This window comes from Tyto alba, unplaced genomic scaffold (assembly GCF_018691265.1).
Source record: "Tyto alba isolate M040663 unplaced genomic scaffold, T.alba_DEE_v4.0 Super-Scaffold_18, whole genome shotgun sequence".
NCBI lineage: Eukaryota > Metazoa > Chordata > Aves > Strigiformes > Tytonidae > Tyto > Tyto alba.
Genome location: NW_024881280.1, coordinates 30964696 through 30984837, shown reverse-complemented (window position 1 = coordinate 30984837; position 20142 = coordinate 30964696). Strand labels below are relative to the sequence as shown.

Below are 20142 nucleotides of genomic sequence, written 5' to 3'. Positions count from 1 at the left end.
TAAGACTGAACACTTTTTTTTTTTTTTTTTTTTTTTTCCCAACTCCCTGGGGATTTGCTGTTAGGATTTCCTTTGGTGTCTTAGTTGTTTGAAGAACTCTTCTAAGATGCAAGTGTTCCTCTTGTAAAAATTCACTTAAGAGTATAGTAGCTATAAATATAGAGGCTTGGGTAACAAAGAGTTTGGATCAGTACAGGTGTTGTGAAGATGAATATCTTTACCAGGTGCTAATCCTGAATGCTGGTAAAACTGTAGCCATTAAGTAACGTATGAAGCACAGATCCTGTGAAATAAGAGAACTGTTCATGGTATTGTTCAAAACTTAATGCACATGTGGACTGTCTGTTTTTCTTGCTCTTTATTTTTAGCAGTTTCCATGGTGCAGGAATCTGAAGCAGGAGCCGCAAGCAAGCCAACTATTGTAGAGAAGCCTCCATTGTCTTCTGTGTCAGTGAAGCGTCAAGTTGGCTGTTCAGAGGATTATCTGCTTTCTAAACTGCCCCTGGATGGTCAGGAGGTACCATTTGTGGTCCCTCCATTCAAACTGGCTTATGTACAGCCAAAGAACCTTCCTAGTATTTCACATGCTGGAGGGACTCAAGGTAAAATATAAACAGCACTAGCTTCTGCTACCTCTTGAAAGTTGTCAAATATTCCTACTGAAAACATATGTTTGCAGAACTTTTTTAGAAGCCTGGTCTTGTTTCTTTTCTCTTTGGACACCCAGAGAGGTTTTGGGAAGGGTGTCATCCCATTATGTTTTTCTGTGATGTTGCATGTATAAAGCTGAAAAGGAGGATTGCACACCAGTGCTCATACTGAAAAGTAATGGAAAACACTGGAAGGAAACCGAAACTTCAGTAAATAATTTATTGGAGGCAAGGAAAGACCTAGCACATCCCCAGCATCCAGATTACTCCAGTAAAGAAGGAGGATGGTCTGGCTTTCATGTTCAATGTACTGATATGTTTTAACAAACTAACACATCATCCTTTTCAAATTTTGCCCATAGATAGCATGTGCTACTAAATGGCAGAATTTTTACCCCTACTGTTTACTGTTCTTTTTGTTGCTCTTTGGGAGACCAGGGGTCACAGGTCTCGGTGGCATAAGGTTGCACATGATACTATGATTCTTTGTTTCACAACAATCTTGTGCTTCAACCTGTGCCAGCTAGTCCCATGCTCAGACTGCCAAAATTATGTACATGACATTTAGGCACGGTGGTGTTTTAAAAGAATAGGAGCCTGGCCTGGTAACATAAGTGACAGGGCATTTGCTATTGCTAGGCTCTTGGTCCTGCTACGAGATGCCTAGAATTAGGTAAGGAAAATTTTGGCTGGGGCATACCTGAACTGTTGTTTTCTCTAGAGCTGCTTTGCCACAATGATGGTGGTAATAAGCTGGTAATATGATTTTAGTCCCACGTGATTGGATTTCTTTTCCGAGGGTGGAAACCTTAATAACTGAAAAAAGTCAACCACATGTTGCATAATAACTAATGCAGTACGATCTAACTTTTTTTGTGTTTGTGTGGGTTTACTCTTACCTTTCTCTCTTTTCCCTTGTTATTGCTTCTTTTTGACTCCTGCAGGCCTATTACCAGACTTCCTCCTCACCCATCCCTGCTGGTAACACTGGCATCAGAGCCAAGCTAATCAGCCTAACAGCAATATTCAGTATAGATTGGCAATTCTGTGCCTGATCCTTTTAGTGGGCTTTATTTGTGATGTTTGCCTTACCACATACGGACAGGCAACCTACTAGCTGGAGGTGGAACATATCAGGTCCTCTTCATCTCCGAGACTGATCTCCTTCAGCCTCCCCACTTTCCTGCTACTTCAGTAGCTAGTTCTTGTAAGTCCATACTTGGACAAGGTATGGAAGTGCAGGACGTGCTCCTGGTAATCCCCTTTCTTACTGGGTGCTGTTGGTTCAGGCTCTGCCTCGCTTTGTCCTACCTCATCCTCAAGATACTCCAGAGAAATCCATCAAGGACTCTGAGGCACATGTGTTCTCCAGGGAGAAGGAAGATATGTCTAACAACCTTTAGATAAATGCTTTCTTTGTTCATGCTGTTCTACACAATCTTAGCAGTCAGTGACTTACACACCAGTGACTTATCGTCGCTGGGAATTCTGCCTCATCATTATTGCTGAAGGACCTGGTGAATAAAGTGGCCTTTAGGCTATAAAGCTGGTAGATCTTCTAGCAGGATGACCTGACTCCTCATAATTGTCTGTCTCTAGCAGATATTTTAAATTCTTGAACAAATATTTGAAAAGTGCCTCTTATGTCAAGTAGGCAACTTCCATTTCTCTTTCCAAATAGAAATACTTATTTTTTAAAGTACAACTTTTTAAGCCTCATTGAAGTTGTGTTTAAAAATGCAAAGTTTACTTTTTAGGGAGAATTACTAAATACAGTGAAGTGTGCTGTCATTCCTTCTTCACATTAGACAAAGCACCAGCATATTCAAAAAATGTGTTTTGAGTATTTGCTTCTTAGACCGTTGTTAAGTATCTGTAGAAGTCCAAGTTCTGCTCTCAGTTCCACTCCTTCAGCGAAACAGGACATACTCAGTGTTAGTTCTTGGCATCCCTTCTGAAAGCAATCAAGTTCTGGCAGCCTTTCTCTTCAATACTCACTGCAGTGTGTCTCATGCTCTCACAGAAGTAAGCTAGCAGGAAGAAGTGCTCCTGGTCTGGAGCACTGACTTCTCCGTCATCTGCTGTGTAGCAATTCTTTATGGCCTCACTTCTAGCGTTCATCCCAATTTACGTCATGCTCAAGCCCATTATTTGAATTCTTTCGTTATCATATCTCACGTTCCATCTCACTGATTTTATTATTCTTTTTTACTTATTCTGCTAACACCTGGAGGAAAGGATTTTTACAGCAATCATAGTTTGCCTCTTATGGTGCAACACACTTGTGGAATTGAAGGTACTTTGTATTGGGGTGAAGAACTTTTTACCAGTTAGGTTGAAGTTCAGGGAGATGAAGTGATGGAAGCAAATGTCAGACCTTGGCAGAGTCCAGGTCACCTCATCCCCATTCTCTACTGTACACATGGCTTATTTTCACTCCAGACAGACAAAATGATGCACTACAGCAGTGTTCTTTACTGTTCTGGTGACCAAGATGTGCATGCTTTTTCTGAAATTATTATAAATAAAGGAAATAAAAATAGGGCAGCTCTGCTGTAGTGGACTGAGTAAAGGGCCGGGATTCAAACATTCTCAGATCTGTCTACTTGTGCCTGAGCCAACAATTCAAGTCAGTTTGGACCAGTGATTTTACTACTGACAGACTTCCTATGGAAATTGGATGACAAGGAGACTACAGTCACAAGTTGCACTCTCTTTCTATACAAGACCCTCCTGAAGGTCTGGGGGTCCATTAGCTGAGTAGGAATGTGCTGGGGGTAGGTAGCCAAATTAGTCAGAGGTTTTCTGTACACATGGACTTACTTTTCCTGTTAATTTTTGTCTTGCTGTCTGTCTTTGGAGCCTTCTGTATTTTAACTAGTTAGGCATTTACTGTGGAACTTCAAGACGGGGGTATGCATAGCTTTTTATGGCCAATTTAATTCCAGTGTTTGCTAGCACGCTGTGTCAATCTGACATAATGTGCATGTGTGTTTTCTTTACTTTTTTATTTTCCCTTTTCCCGAAGTAGGTAATATTGAAATATTTTGTCCTTTGCCCTGAAGGCACTCTGCCTGCCTTATGAAGCCAGGCAGCATGTGTTATGTCTGGAACTCTTGCATTTGATGTTTATTTGTGCTCCGCAGATTCTGCCAGAGCCTCATTTGGTGACCGGAAAGCAGAACTGCACGGCGTGTACCAGTGGCCCCGCTATGATGTGTACAACCCATTCTATTTGGAGCATCGGGTTTCGCCAGATCTGACTAGGCGCTTCCAAACAAAATCAGATCACAGGAAATTATATGGATCAGGTGAGAAGGACCACATGCTTACTTTTCTGTCTTCCTCCCTTTCCCAAGGTTTATAGGTAAGAGAAAAAAGCCATTAGTCTACAGAAGACATGTTTGACCGTAGCAGTTCTCAAACTGGTCTGGATGCTGCAGACACTTCTTGGTTGGTGAATCAGTCTGTGGAGCAAGGTCTGCTTGATTTCCAACTGCACTGTTACTTTCTGTCTTTTGGGGGCATAACGAGGTTTGCATGTATCACGTGAAGGCAAAGCAAGTTAGTGGAGCTGCCTTCAATCCAAAACAGGATGCAGTACTGGCGATTCCAGCTACTAGTAATAGGAGCATTTGGGGGAGACAGAAAAAGGAAGTTGGGCAGTATGTTGAGCGGAGGAATGCCTGAGGTGTATATATATGAAGAGAGGAACAAGCACCAAAAAAACATTCAGGAGCAGGTGATAATAACAGGTGCAAAATGGGAAGTGATGGTGTATGCCAGCTTTTTTGTAGTTTGCTTTTGAAGGTGCAGAGATGTCCCCACTTCTCATTGCATAAATGTGTTTAAGAACCAGGAAGAGCTGTGAGGTAGTAAAAGTTAAAATACAAAGTGTATGGCTGCCTTGGTAAAAATTTTCTTCTGTGCTGTTCATTGGCATATGTATCCTATAATGAATGCTGTTTAGAGTAAAGTAGATGAATAAGTGATGCAAATGCATTCAGAAAACTCATTCACTCTAAAGGTACACACCTCTATCAAATTGGAAACTGGCAACAGCATGCATTTTTAAAGATGTGTTATTTAGAATGGTATAGCATGCTTATTTTACAGCTGGGGGAAATGTCTCAGTGTGTGTCCTGTTTTTAAAATAATTCTAAATCACCATAGAGACTACATGAAAAGACTACTCCATGTATTTTTTTTTTTTTTAAGAGAACAACACACATGTAGAATTTTAGCAGCCTTTAACACGTATGGTTTTGCTAGGCTTTGTAAGCACCTGTGGTGGGAGCCGAATGGGTTTTATAAAACTGTCCTGAACATCTTCCCTTCAGTTCATCATCTGTTTTTTTCCATTTTTCTTCAAGCTAAATAAACATTTCACTAGTTTTGTCTTACTAAGCTTAAACACAAGAAAGGTCACTTCAGTGTGTCTGGAGTACAGTTCTAAAATGCTTTCCTCCTCCGGACTTGACAGCTGTTTCAAAAGCTAGATGATTCTCTTCATGTGTATCGATAGACTATTTAAGCAAAACTCGAGGCCTATTTTATTGCAACAAGTGCTATGATACTTTACGTGTGTGCAGGCTTGAGAACTACAGAATGTGTTTATTTGGAAGGTATGAAGTGAAATTCTGGAATTTTCATGTGAAGTCACTCCTCTTCATCTTTAAAACAAAAAACAACCCAAAACCAAGCAAACTGAAAAATAAATTCATTACTATTTTTTTCCAAAATTCTAGTTGTTATTGGTAAACAACATATCTTTATGGTTAAAATTTTTCTTTTTTATATTTTACAGACAGCTTTCTCAGTGTAAAAATTGTCTTTTTTCCATTAAAAATTTAAGTTTTTGAAAAAGGCATCATCTCTTCCCCCCCCCCCGCCCCCACCTCCATGTTCTTTGAAAACTTAACCAGCTTTGCTAGAAACAGCAGATCATACTGTCTTTAAAGTATTTCAGTGACTTGTAACCTGTAGGCTCTAGTGGATGTTTCCCAGTAGTTTGTGAAAGTCATGAGTACTGAATATGGAATTTCCATAACCATAATCAATTTAAAATCAAGCAATGGGTTGGTCTCTCCTATTTGCCCTTATTATATCAAACAAGGTTTCTAGGCCTCGTATGATATTATTATGCTATTTCTACACCAGACTCAGTGAACAACTCAGCCCTTTTGTCATGCACAAGAGAGAATCTGTAACTTCTTCCAGACATACAGCCCTTCATCAAATTATATCTACATTATGTTGTTGCTTTTCTTTTTCTCCCATGGGTTGTTAAAACTTTCTTTATCTACTGGTCTCTTTTTCTTCTTTGGGAAAAGAAAAAATTATTCTTTATTTTCACATCTCACAATAAGCATAATTAACTACTTCTTTTGATAGCAATAAAAACAAAACAAATTTTCAGTAATGAGTGATATAATTCTATTAAGCTATGACCTGTGAATTGTAATGGAAGTCTTCTGAAATACTATAACAGAGCATTGCAGCAAAAAGCAATTTATTGCATCAGATAGTTCTAGAAGTTGAACCATAGTGCTTTAATTCATTTCAGTATGGGTCAGTTTTGAAGTTGGGAGGCTTTAAAAATATCTTGGACATTACTCTGGAGTCAGCAAAGATTCCTAAAACAGTGACATTGATTTAGCCCTCATTTTCTACTGTTGCTGCATAGACAATGCTCTGTATTACTTCAGGGTTAAAAGAAAATTGATAGGATCTACTTAATCACCTCCAACTACTGAGGAAACTACCCTTCTATAAAATAAAGATCTTGCCTTTGTGCCATAACAAGTACTTGCCATCTTAGAGTTAAGGCTTGTTTTGTCTGAGATGTAGTAACGGTGCACAGTATGGTGCTTAGACACTGTGATCAGTAAAGCCAGGGAGATGAGGCCACGTTTAGCAGGCAGCATGTTTTTGCCAGTGGGCTAGACCCCAGTGCTGGCTGACTGGATTTAAAGACAAGGCTTTCCTGTTTTGCTAAAGTATCTACTAAAAAAAAAACATTTCTCTTGAGGAAATAATTTTGAAGCTGGCTCCCTGTTCTACCAGTGCTACCAATGTGACCAGTAAGTTTGAAGTATTTCAAAGAGAGAATTGATTAAGATATTTGGATGGCTTGTTCTCTCTATTTTTGTCATATCAGGAAAGGGTTTTGGGAAGGGGAAGTGGGGAAAGGTGCTGACGTCCTTCCTTAGATATTACTTAGCTAGGTTTCAATTCTACCATAGGTCTACTTAAATTTTTTAAAAGCTGCTTTTTTTTTTTTTTTTTCCTAGCAATGATGCTTACCTGATTTTTATTTTCTTTTTCTTTCTAGTTAGTGATTTAAGACCTAGTGCTTTGCCTGGATCATTTGATGTAAGTCGTTCAATGTTTGATCTCAGAAGCCCACCTCATCGATTCATGAAAGTGAGTTCCCCTTGAAATTTAGGTTATACTGGAAACTCAGCTTACATGGTGTATCTGTTCCTGTTGCATTGTGTTTTCAAAGTAAACACTGAAGGGTATTGTACTATGCACTGAAAGGACTAGAGGGAAAAGTTCAATGCCTTGACCAACTTTAAGAAGCTATTTCCTGATGTCTCCTATGACTTACTGCTGCTCTGGCCCAACGCAGCTGTTGAGAAACCTGAGTAGGCTGTTAGGATGAGACAGACATGAGGTTGTGGTGTATCATCTTGTGATTTCTCCGATCAGTTGCAAAATGGTACACTGTAAGTTTCCATTGATGCAAAAAACACTGCTTTTTTTTTTCCCCAAATAATCATCTTTTACATAGAGATGAAGTTGCATATGTATCAGCAAAAAAAAAAAAAAAAAAAAATCTGCACTGGCTATATGTGTCCTGCATTAGCTCTTTGTGTCAAAGTGGTAATTCCATGCTGCTAGATCAAGAGATTAGTAGGAAATGAGATAATTATTTGAAATTGGGTGGTGTTTTGTTTTCGTCATGTCTTCTCTGATGGTAGAATCTCTGGCTTTTCGCATCTGTTGCTCTGAATGAAGTGACTTTTTTATTTCTTCCCCAGAGATACGATTCAGTCTCCAGTGTGCCTAGCAGTACATCTTCCCGGAAGGATTCACAAGGCAGTAGCAGGAGTCTGGGTAATGTCTGGTTTGTTTACCTTGTAATGAAATATCTCCCTTTTCACTTGGAACATTAAGCTGTCTCTACTGTTGCATTCTCATGCTTTTGAAAAATTCATTTCTGGATTTACTACCCCAGTGGACTAAGAAATTACAGATGCTCTGTTAGGATAGAATGTAGCACCTTGGTCACAGCTCTAGTCCTTTTTCATGTAGCAGTATTTTTTCTGTGGGAAGTGCCTGGAATCCCGTGCCCATATGACACTGAGAATTTGACAGGCAAGAATATTGCATGCACACCTAGTGTCCTTATTCATGAAAGAACGCTGAAGAAGTGGAGGTACTGCAAAGTAAACAGTTAAAAATTAATCAAGTCCCCATGAAAATCACCCTGCTGGAAGTCAGAATTTCAGTCAGTCTCCTCAAAAAGAAGATGAGGGGGCATTGACCTGGTTTCAGTCATGACAGAGAAATGCTGGATATTAAATGGCTCCTCTGACTTGGAGAAAAGCATAATACTAAAATGTTTACTAGGCTGGAATTGAAATCTGAGAAAGATAAAAAGCAGGCCAATGTATTAACTTAACAGCAAAAGTGATTAATCTATGGGAAGTGATAAATCAGAAATGTGTTCTGGGTGTCTCAGGCACATGCTTTTTTTTTTCCTAGAAGTTGTTCGAGTACAACAGAAGTTGTTAAATTCAGTAGAGATAACTGGGGTAAACTTGAAGGCTTGTAGTTATGCAGAAGGTCAGGCCACAGGACTTCATGGATATTTTGTCCTTAAAATGTACCTGTTAAGATATTTCAAACTTATTGTGAGAGAAGTTTTCAAAGATAGGCAGTCCACCTAATCAGTTCCCTTATTCTTGGAATGTTGGCTTTCTTCCACAGATACTATTACATTATCAGGTGATGAACGAGACTTTGGAAGACTGAATGTGAAGTTGTGTTATGTTTCTTCTGTAGAACAGATTTGGATCACAGTTTTACATGTAAGCAAATATAAATAACTTGATTATTTCCTCAAATAGATATTTTACTATACTTAGTGTTAATTCTCATTAAATTTGGCTCTCTGTTACTTTAAGGAATACTTTTAGGAGAAAAAGGAAATTACTTCTAAGGATTAATATGAACAAAGTTCAGTCAAGTGTAGTACTGGGCTTCATTGAAAGTACCTTTTTTGTTATTATTATTTTTTTATTTTTTCTCCTGTTGCAATCTCTGTTCTGCTGCAGTCAACAGTAAAAAATAATATATATTTTTGTTAGCTAATGTGATACTGTTGCGCTGCCTGTTTTATAAACTTCCAGGAACTGTGAATAATTTTTAGGCAATTGAACTCTTGAGTAGTCAGAAGTCTCATAACTACATCAAGTGATAAATACTATATAAGGGATTTAATGATTTATCTGTTGCCAAATTGCCGCATAGTGAAATCATTAAGATCTACCGAATAACTTTTTTTTTTAATTTTATTTTATTCTCTGGTTGTGAAAATGAATTATTAAATAATCTGAAGTACACAATCATTACACTGGCTCTGATTTACATTCAATATTACAGGAATGATGCGTAATTCTGGAAGAGTGTAGAAGACTTTCTAAGTTGTCTGAAGGCCAGAGTCCTAGATTGTCTAAACTGACTGTGTTTTCAATGTTGCAGTGCAAAGACCTGAACTGGCCTTCTAGCTGTGGGGAAAATCCTCGTGTCTGTGTCAAGGGAGTTCTCATGCTGCCCAAACCAGTGCATTTCAAATCTTCTGCCAAGGAAGGGTGCAGTGTAAGTAGAGGCAAGGAAAACACCAAGAAAGCTTCTCCCTGCTCCCCCCCCCCCCCCCCCCAAAATAAAACGTAAATGGATTTTTAAAATGGACCAAACATCTACTCCTGTGCCATACTTGCTGTGGTAGCTGCCTAGGTTCAGGTTACTTCCTCCCACCACCCTCAACTTCTCAAAATCCTCTTAAAAGCCTTGTTCCTCTTCCTCCCCCTATATCCTCTCTTGCACTGTATTGCTGTCCACATTCTCTCCCAAGTCTGCAGGACAGATAGGCTCATGGGGGGCTGACCTGTGAGTTGCTGGTCTTGGCAACTCAGTGGTGGGGGACTAGAGGAAAACTGGGCATACCTGTAGGTACACATTCACCCCAGGGAAGGTAGATGATGTTCTGCCTCTCACTAGGCCGGAAGACAAAGTTCATACTTCCTCTCTACAGAAAGCAGTAAGAACTGTTTGCATGGGACAAGACTCCTGATAGTGGCAGTTTTAAGGGGGTAGAAGGTAAAGCAACATAAACCTCCCTTGTGAGTCAAAGGTAAAACAAAATAAAATTAGCAGGAGAGGCAGAAGCAGAAGGCTCCAGGAGAATTGGCGATGGCGATGTGTGTATGCTGTTGTAAAGCTCCAGAAGAGATGGCCTCAACTCGTTACGGTGGTGAAAAATAATCCAGAGCTTTGTCCCTGCCAGGGTGTGACAGTGAGGTGGTGAGTCTGTGGAGGCTTATCACTGTAAAAGCAGACTTTTCCATGGCAAGCTAAAATGGTAGCCAGAAGTGACTATAGGACCAGGAAGCCTTGTTTTCAAGGTTTCAGGCTTGGTGCAACTCTTACAATGGTGTTGTTACCCCTCTGTTTTTCTTTCTAGGACATAGAATTTATGGAAACTTTTGTATTTGCTATTAAACTGCAAAGCCTGCAGGCTGTCAGATTGGTATTTAAAATCCAGACACAGACTCCCAGGAAAAAAACAATTGGAGAGTGCTCCTTGGCACTGCGGGAGCTCAGCTCAGAGGAATCAAGTCATTGGCTGGATATATCTCCTCCTTCCAAAGCACCTGTAAGTGGCAATACTGCAAAAGTATGTTGTTATATCACCTAGAAAGAGTTGCTGGAATTTAAAGTAAAATAATTCAGTACTAATTTCATGTTAACAACAAACAGGATTTTTCTTTTCTTTTTTTCCACTTTCTTGGGAAAAGGCATTTTGATGAGGACAAAAATGCAGACTTTTGAACTGTGTATGTAGCTGTTCTAGACACAAACTGCAGATGTTCCTGGGAAAAGAGCTAGAGCAATCTCTTCCATACCATGGCCCACTGCTTGATGGAGGGGCATTCTGGAAAAATGTTCAGCAAAGGACACCAGTTAATTGCCTTTTCTGACCAAAAGGCATCAGAAGATCCTTAGGACTCACAGCAAGAGCTCCAAGCAAATGGCATCTGGTTTTATTATGGAAGAAAAGTGCTAAGATCTTCAGTGGCTTGAAACTGCAGATAGCTATATATTTAATATTCAGATTGCATGCTGTGAAGTAATAATTCAGACAGTTCATTTCCATTAGTGTAATAAGAAGCAGGTGGTTTTCACAGTGGGATTTCCTTTCCCCTTACCCTCACTTTGTTTGTTTCTTTTACAGATTGTGTCTAGACATTTGTATTTTCAACAAATTAAACTTGAATTAGCAATTCAAAACCAAATTTTATCTAAGTGTGTCTGAGTAATACAAGTGATACTCTTGATTTCTAACATAAGCTACACTTGACATTTTTAAGTTCTAACAAGAATAACCATATTGCTTCAAAAGCAATAAGATTAAATGAAAGAGGAAGCTGTTTTAGAAACTGCTTCATCCCAATGTAAATTCCTGAATCATCTCATAGCTTCTCTCTCTCTGTTGGCTTTCCTCACCATTATATCCAAGAGCCCTCCAGACACTGCTGGAATTCATCCCTGTACTCCCCTGTGAGGCAGCAAACTACCCTGCTTGCCAATAGAGAGCCAAAGCTCAGAGTCTGGCTGCCTCTCAGGGTTGCACAGAAATTTTGGGGCAGAGCTGCAAAGAGAATTTTGGTCTCTTCGATGAATTGGAGCCTGACTTTTCTTTATCTGACGCGTTGTGCTCTCGCTTGATGCATTTTGCTTCACTGAAGTGCGTTAGAACTTGAAGGGAATGAGGACTAGCAAAGTCCTTTTAAATGGAGGCTGTCAGGAAAGCTGGATCTCTGCTGGTCTTCTCCTGCTGCTCTTGGTGTTCCGAGTACATTAGCAACTGACAGGAGAGGAGTGAGGATGCCTCAACATAACTTTGCCACTAGCAAAAATTCTAAAAAAAAAGTCAAACTGGAGATCTCAGTACATTCCGAGTATGTGGGGGAGGTGTGTATGTGTGTAGGCATGTAAAACACAATTCCACTGCATAGGACACTCCACAGCATGCAGTCATCCTGAACATTCATGACATTAAGTGACGGAGCCTTGTATCTATGGAAAGCATTGCTTATAGCTCCATATTGCAAAATTCAAAAGTACGGGAGGAGAACTCTGAAGTTTTTTGTTAGTGGAGCATACCTAGTCTCTCACTTCCACACCCAGGTTCAGTAGAGCTACAGCTGCATGTTCAGTGTTTCCTGTGTGTTTCTGCTCTTGCCATTGAGGAATCTTTCCCAGGTGAAAACCAAGGACTCGTTTATTTGTTTGATATCTCTGGCTGCAGCCCACGAGAGCCATATGTGCACTGCACATAAGCAGTCCATCAGTGGAGCACATGTACTGCAGCTATGACAAGTGCAAGATGCACTTACTGTGCATCTGCAGGTTGTGTACACAACGCATGCTTATATTTCTGTCCAGGAAATCCCAGATAGAACTGTGAGAGCCCAACATATGACAGAATTCCTGTGTTTCCTGAGTTTATAAGCAATTTAATCCAGATGTTATGGCAACATTCTTCTGCTTGTAGGTGTGCCGTGCAGAACTTCAAGTAGGAACTTGTTTTCAAGCAATAAACAGGAGGATTCAGTTACAGATTCTTGAAGCACAAAACCTTCCAGTTTCGTCTACACCACTGTCTTCAAGTAAGTTACATCAGCTGTCTTATGCCTCCTGTCTAAAAGCATTTGTAACAGGTAAATTGCTGCTCTAATGGATTGGCAATTCATAACATTCCTTACAAACCTCAGACTAAGATATTGTGCAGTAGATTTCCATTGCCAAGGCTTGTTTCCACAGATGTCTTACTTGATTACTTTTTGTTTGGTTTGAAGCTACGTGTTTATGTATTTTGGAAGATTTTTATCCCAGCATTAATCCTGACATATAAGAGCATTAGCTTGCACTTGCTGTTTGGTTACTGTGTTAATCAGTTCAATATTATTGAACATACTCTGTGTGACTAGTTAGGAAAGCTATTGTACAGTTCTTTTGGCCAGACTTTTGGGAAATTACTGCAATTTGAACCATACGTGTGGATCTTGTCTGTTCCTTTTTGGGTGTGTTTGTGAGTAACCCTTTGTGTGCTATGCCTTTTTCCTTCCCTTTTGTGCTAGATTTCTTTGTGAAAGTTGGAATGTTTAGTACAGAAGGGATGGTCTGTAAGAAGAAGACTCGTCTTCTGAAGTCCGCTAATGGCCGAGTGAAGTGGGGAGAAATGATGATTTTTCCAGTTAGCCAAACTGAACAAGGAATTAGCTTTCTCATCAAGCTGTACAGCAGAAGCTCAGTGAGAAGAAAACACTTCTTAGGACAGGTTGGTTTCTGCTAAATGGCATGATATCCTTTACTTAAAATCCAGTTCCACAGGTTTTTTGGTGTGAGTTTTAAACTACTTTAAATAACATGGCATATAGCCAAATAGTAAATTCTAATAAACTCTTCTGGATGTAACCCAAGAAAGAATAGTACTACGCTTTTAAACATGCACGAACATCAGAATGGGAGCTGACATTTGATTTTTCTTTTTAAAATAAATCCTAAGTCTTTTTTGTGTGGAGTATTACTATGTGAAAGATTCCTTTCTACAGTCAGACATACGATCTCCTCCTTGCCTCTAGGCTTTCTACAGAAAACAAGCATAGCACTCACAGGAGCTCCATGACCTACAATGTACTGTACAGACAGGGCTTATGCTGTTTTACCATACCAATACACTTACAAACAGGTGTGTGTAAAAGAAAGTACCAACAGCTACAATATCAGACTGCCTTCCTGGCTAAAACAATGCTGAAATCAGCACAATAGTCTAAATATGAATAATCAAGTGATAAGATAGGTGACCAAATAAAAAATTATTTTTTTGTTGAGTGCTCTTTTTTCCTCTTTTTTTTTTTTTTTTTAAAACAGCTGGAAATTCAGTCGTATCTCTTTGAAAGCATTTGTGTGATCATATTTATTTAACCACCATAAAACTTGGTAGTCTGGTCTCTTGTTATTTTCTCTGTCCTCTTCCCCTGATTATTCTAATTTACCATCATCCTGTCCCTTCTTTCTCTCCTTTTCATCTTGGTACAGTGAACCACAGCTGTTCTTAATGCTCTGTGATTTCCCTGACCCAGCTAGATTTAGTAGCAGAATTTTAATATATGCATAAATGAATAATCTAGAATTGATTTTGAGACACCAACTGTAATGTCCCTTGTCAGATGAAGGATTGTCCTATTCTTGGGTATTGAAAATGGCACTGTCCCATTCTGGTGATGTTTCTTGTGCCTGCTGAAGATATGCAGTTACAAGAGATGCTGATGTGCTACAGAAATGATGTGCCAGAAAGAGTTATGTGAAGTTCCTCCATGTTATGGAGCCTCATGTCACATACGTTCCATCTTTCAGTGATTCCTATTGATGGAATTGGATTTGGAATAAGGGGAAAAAAAAAAAAAAAAAGCTCTTTTCAGTTGTGCTACCTAGGGGTGAAAATAACTGGGTATGATTTTGCAGTCACTTAGCAATGTGTGAGGTCATCTCAATCTGATGAGTTACATTTAATCATGAGTCGTATTTTTAGGGGAAGGAAATGAGCTACTTCTGCTCCTCAGAGGTTATTTGGAAAAGGTTGTTTCAGCTCATGCAGGCAGACATTGCCACATAACACATGAAGACATAAAATATGGCTCAGGGAAAAATGTACTTTGAGCAATTGGCTGGGTAGCTGGAAAAAGATGAATATAGCTGGATCTATTAACTTTGTTCTTCAGAGGATGATGTTTAATTGGATGCTGTTCTAAGCAGACAATACTTAGATTAGGCTGCTTTTACAGGCATGTCTTTAATCATGAGCAATCTGTATATTGAATCTCTGTGGATGAAACATCAGCTGTCTGTGGTATTCTGGAAGACATTATTCTCACTTCTAGAGGACTCATGCCTCAGCACTGTAGGCTAAATGTACTTCATGGTGAAGGTTTCTGAGAAGTCTTAAAAGGACTCATTCGTGGAAGACTTGAGGAAATAGTCCTGTAAATAAAGATACCTACTTACATAAGCAGAATTCTTTTGGCAGTGGGGGCTGGTGATAATGTTCCAGGGGAAAGCTTCCTACTTGTACCTCATTTCCTCATTTAATGGCCACTATCCCTTAACTGAACACTGAGAAGGAACGGACTCTTACTGCATGGCTGTGTGTGGTACGGGCATGTTAGTAACCTCTGTGGAATGCAGGTTTGGCCCTGGCTGTTGGAGTGTGCAATTTTAAATGCTCGTGAAAAAACTGGACAGCTAGCTTGGGATGCCAGATGGCTTGCAGCCAACTGGAGTTTGAATGCATAGAGCCATCACTGGCCCTGATGAGCCCTTGACCCCAGCACATGCATTTGAATGGATCAAGGAATGCTTGACTTAAAACATCTTATTAAGCAGAGAAACATTAGTATGTAGTGAGTTCTCTAAACTATTTTAGAGGCTAAATTTAAATCCATACTCCCTGTGTTCCCAGCTGAAAGCCAAAATATGTTAGTCCTAACAGAACTGTATTTGTTGCTATTATGCTTTGGTCGCAGTCTACACGTTGTATCTTGTTCTACACTTCCATGGCATTTATTTGGAACTAATAAAGGCTGGGCCTCTGTTATATCAGGTAAACTCAATTTTATTTTTCTTTTTGTTTCTTACTGCAGATCTGGATAAGTTCTGATAGCAGTAACAGTGAAGCAGTAGAGCAGTGGAAAGATACTATTGCCAACCCTGAAAAAGTTGTTGTTAAATGGTACAGCATTGGTCCATCTTGAAGACTGGAGATGAAATTCAGAACTGATCTTTCTACAGATATTCCTGTGCTGTTTAAAATGGTATAAATAAAAAGAAAAATATGGTCTACACAGGTTCTTCAGAAGTTCTCCACTGCACCACACCTCCGTGATTACTGGGAAAATTCAGTTTCACCAAGAGAAATACTGGCTAAATGTTATTAAGAGGAAGACTTGGGAACTGGGGAAAGTGCTCATTTGATTTGAAAATATCCACCTTGAAAAAGATATTTTTGTCCCTTTTGGGCTTCATAAAAGCACAGAAATCCAATCTTGGAGAGAAGCAGCTTGAATCGGCGTTTTCTTCACTGGTCACTGACGTTATCCTCATCTGCAGTCTTGTCTCTGGCAGACTCCAAAGTCCATGGGAATTGGTCCGGTCAGTGGCTTGATCCTAGGTACCTCTGAGCCTCTGGGGTTGCAACTGTGTTAACACCATCTGATCAGAGGAACGTGTGCTTGAGCAAGTAGGAAAGCTGCAGGGTAGGAGAAGGCATAAGGGGAATGACCAATAAGGAAGTAGCCAAAGGCTTTTCTAATCTCCATCTTTGATGAAGCATCGTTCAGTACCCTGGCATGCCCATAGCTTGGGTTTTCCCCCATCCTGCTCTCTAAATAGATTGAAAGAGAAGCATTTCTCTGTGATCTTTGCAAGTGGGGCCCTGCAGACTTGCTCTGTTTGGGTGAATTCTGGTTGGAATCAGTGGAATAATACAAAGAGGCAATGGCCCTGCCTAGGATCAGGGCCAAGATCTTTAGATAAATTCCTTTCTTAAGTAGAATTCTTACAAGTAAACCACATCCTATCTAATCAACAATGTTCTAGCATTTGCTTACAGTACTAAAGCCCAGACTAGCATGTATGAAGGAGTAAGCAAATATTTACTGACATAAGTGCTTTTTGATATAATTTCAAATGCAGCACAGTAAGGGACTCAGACTTTGTTTAAAAGATGGGCTACTACTGCAGAAGTATTTGTTACACACCTTAGGATACTGAAAAATTATGTGTGGGAGTATATTTTTGTTACTTGTTTCTAGCAAGAAAAAATTACTGTATTTTTATTGCAAATTATATTTTTCCTACAAAATCCTAAGATTATTTTTTCTATTAGTTCCCATACTTTCAGGGGTTTATTCACAGTTGTTTTTAAGGTGGGAAAATGTCATGTGTATAATAATATATACATCTAAAAGCACAGATCTCTTTGCGCTACTTTACTGGATTTTGAAAAAATATATATTCCATTAAGAACACTGCTTACACATTCACTGTTGGCTGTCTGGACTGTACAAATACATATGTTCATACAGATGCTGAAGAATTGTATCTTTTTTATAACTTGGATCCCATTCAAAAATCTGACATGAACTAGAGTGGCAATGAGAGCACTTGCTGCTGGAAGGCAAAGGAACAGTGGGGAGCAGAGAAAACACTTGTAAAACAGGAAGGCACGTTGTATTTAAGCATAGAGCTCGGACTATCTTTCACTTTTTTGACTTCGAGTAAGGGTCAAGAAAAAATGGATTATCTCAGATACTATTTTTTTTTTTTAATCAGCTGATAATTGAAGCTTTTAAGACTTCAACCATCCCCGTTTTGTTGTTGAAATCTAGTATTTTGAAAATGGGCAAACAAAAGGATTTTCCCAGGCTCTCACCTGTTACGGTTTTTGACCAGTTTTTATAAATGAACTGAAAAAGTTTTTGCATGTTACTCGGACAACAAACATGAGTTCTAGCTCTTACTGACACCCTGTGCAAAGCTCCCAGTAGGCCCAGAGGGTCCTGACTGACAGCGTTAACTTCCAGCCAGTTACAACACTTGGGATGAGCCTGGCCTGTTGGGGAAAATGAGAAAAGGAACTGGACTGAGCTGATATTCTTGGAGTGCCTTTACTTGAATATGTGGATCCTTTTTATTCATTGTGGCTCAACTGCAGTAAACAAAAGTGCAAACTAACATTTTTTTATGCAGAATGCCACTCTATTTGAAAGAGAGGACAGGGAGTATCCCAGTGGTTTGGAGGCTTTGATTACCATGGCAGTGGTTCTACAGAGATTGCCAACTCAGTGGATACTGTGTAAAATGGACTTTCGGGGCTGTTGTAAGACATGTAGGCTCTTAAAAGCCTAACTAGTACTGTCTCCTTTTTCCTATGTTAATATTTAATCTATGTGTTTATAATAAAAGTTATAAACAAAAAATACTCCCTTTTTTTCCAATTCTTTATACCAATGTTCACCAGCATCTCAAACTGAAGTTCAAGTCCTACCTTTTTCTCTGAGAAAATTCCAACTAATATTTCACGTAGTGCTGCACGTAGGGGAGTTGGCTGCTAACACACTGAGGAGCTACATAAGGCCTCTCCCCGCAAGATGCACGCAGGTACTAGAGCTCTCTGAAGAACATGCTCTGCGGCACTGCTTCATCCTGTGCTCGTTCCCAGGTTTTGGGGTTTTCTGCATTTGTGTGTGCCTTCAGGTAAGAATTCAGTGAATTCTTAGTAGTTGGCTAAAGACATTGTGCTTTTTTTCTTGGAGCATTTAAGTTGCTTGTTGCCCAGATCTGTTCCTCAATTTGTCCAGAGCACTACAGTGTTCTTGAGGAAACTGATTGTATTTCAGGTTTAGAAAGCAGAAAGTCCTTTATTGGTCCCACCACACAAACTTTGGCTCTGCTTGCTACTAGCCTCAGCTGACTCAGTGCACACTCCACTACCAGGAGCATGGCATTGCCAGCATTACCAGCAGAGCCCTGGGATGTCTGGCTCTGTGTGCACTCCAGCAGTGTTGTATGTAGAGAGGGAAACGAGCAATACTCAGCTGCAATAAGATGATGTGGAAAAGAAACTTACGTTGCACTGTTTGGGCCTTTTTTTTTTTTTTTTTTTTTTTTTTTTAAACTGCTGTCTCCTACTTGTGTCCTAATTGCTGTCTCCCAGGATCCCGGCAGGAGAGGAAACCAGGAATTCCCTTTGCTTCCACTATTGAGGAAAATCATCTAAGGATGGAGAGGGACCTGTCCAGCTCAAGAACCAAAAGGTGCCCATTCATCGCATCAGAATTTACCTTGCAAGCAGACCAAAGCTGTGCTTTGAACAACCCATCATCACCTGAAATAACAGTCCAGCCTTCATAATAACGCCTGTTTTGGTGCTTCTGAGGATGCCTGCCAGGTAAAGGGCTTGTCCAGAGGATTGCTTACAGTGGGTTGGAAACTTTTGGAGGATGGGGGCTTCCAGTGAGTCAATTATGTGAGGATATCTGTATAAGAGGTGGTGTAGAGGATGCATGGGAATGGAAAATGGCTGGAAGGAAAAATCTTTGTAGATTATTTTTTTCCAAGTGCATGCTGAGAAGACACTGGGGTGCATGCACACTGACTGACTCTTGAACAGAATTGTGAAAGATGGAAGATACTTTGTGGTGTAGTAGAATCAACCAGTGAGACAAACTTACTAGTTGTCACATAGAGCATTTTTCACTGATGATTCATTGGGTCTAGAGCTTATCAGTATGGTTTTTATGTTAGACAACAGTCCTGAAGAAAAAACATGAGACAAGTTATGTTACATGCATGTTCCTAGCACCAGTCCCAGGGTACAACTGGCTTTAAATTGGGGTGTTCCAGCAGATGTTATTTCAATTTGAATGTCTTAAAAGGCCAGCTAGAAATCACCTAGGATGTCTTGCCTTTTAAGTGCAGAATATTTTGCTTTACTGCTTAGTGACTGCCTCACTATAAATGCTTGTGAGACTTTGGCTCCTCCAAATTCAGCTCCTGGCTTGTTTGAGACTAAGGCAGTTTTCCAGAAAAGGAAAATAATGCATCATTTGAAGACCAATCCACGACATAAATTAGCAAGGAACTTTATGTACTCCAGGATAGATGCAAGAAGGAAAAAAGGTGTCTCAGAGCACTCTTCTAATGGTGACAGCTGTATGTTGTCCCTTTAATTCATGCTCAGCCACTATTTTGATAGTTACAACCAAGTTTACCGTCATTAAAAATACTGTTATGAAAGCTGTATTGTCAGTTCAGTTAATTTGTAGATATAAGGTACGCATGGTTTATAGTTGGATTTGATGTTGCTTCTAGTTAGGAAGCTGAGTGAGTCACTAACTTACAACAATTTTGATGAAAACAGCAGAGCTTCGGAAGCTGCACCAGTTTTATTTCAACCAACTCCAAAATGGATGTAGGTGAACTGGCAAAACAGTTATGATCTTACATTAAATGTTACTCATACAGAGATCTGTGCCTGCTTAGTTAGAAACCAACCATAGACTAAACTTAATCAGATTTTCCAAAATGTGTATATATAATTTCACTGGTTAATCAAACAATCCTGTTTTAAGTTTAT

General features: G+C 39.6%; 1 protein-coding gene across 1 annotated transcript in view; it reads left to right on the top strand.

Annotated features, from left to right (window-relative positions):
- TC2N (tandem C2 domains, nuclear) overlaps nucleotides 1-17961 on the top strand; it is a 33605-nt gene extending 15644 nt beyond the window's left edge. Inside the window, exons 3-12 of the mRNA XM_033010470.2 lie at nucleotides 369-602; nucleotides 3797-3961; nucleotides 6985-7076; nucleotides 7697-7772; nucleotides 8649-8749; nucleotides 9423-9539; nucleotides 10405-10596; nucleotides 12499-12613; nucleotides 13085-13284; nucleotides 15647-17961. Of these exons, the coding sequence (XP_032866361.1) occupies nucleotides 369-602; nucleotides 3797-3961; nucleotides 6985-7076; nucleotides 7697-7772; nucleotides 8649-8749; nucleotides 9423-9539; nucleotides 10405-10596; nucleotides 12499-12613; nucleotides 13085-13284; nucleotides 15647-15757 (1403 nt within the window). The 3' untranslated portion in view covers nucleotides 15758-17961. The remainder of the gene's footprint in view (nucleotides 1-368; nucleotides 603-3796; nucleotides 3962-6984; nucleotides 7077-7696; nucleotides 7773-8648; nucleotides 8750-9422; nucleotides 9540-10404; nucleotides 10597-12498; nucleotides 12614-13084; nucleotides 13285-15646) is intronic.
- Nucleotides 17962-20142: the final 2181 nt, after the last annotated feature.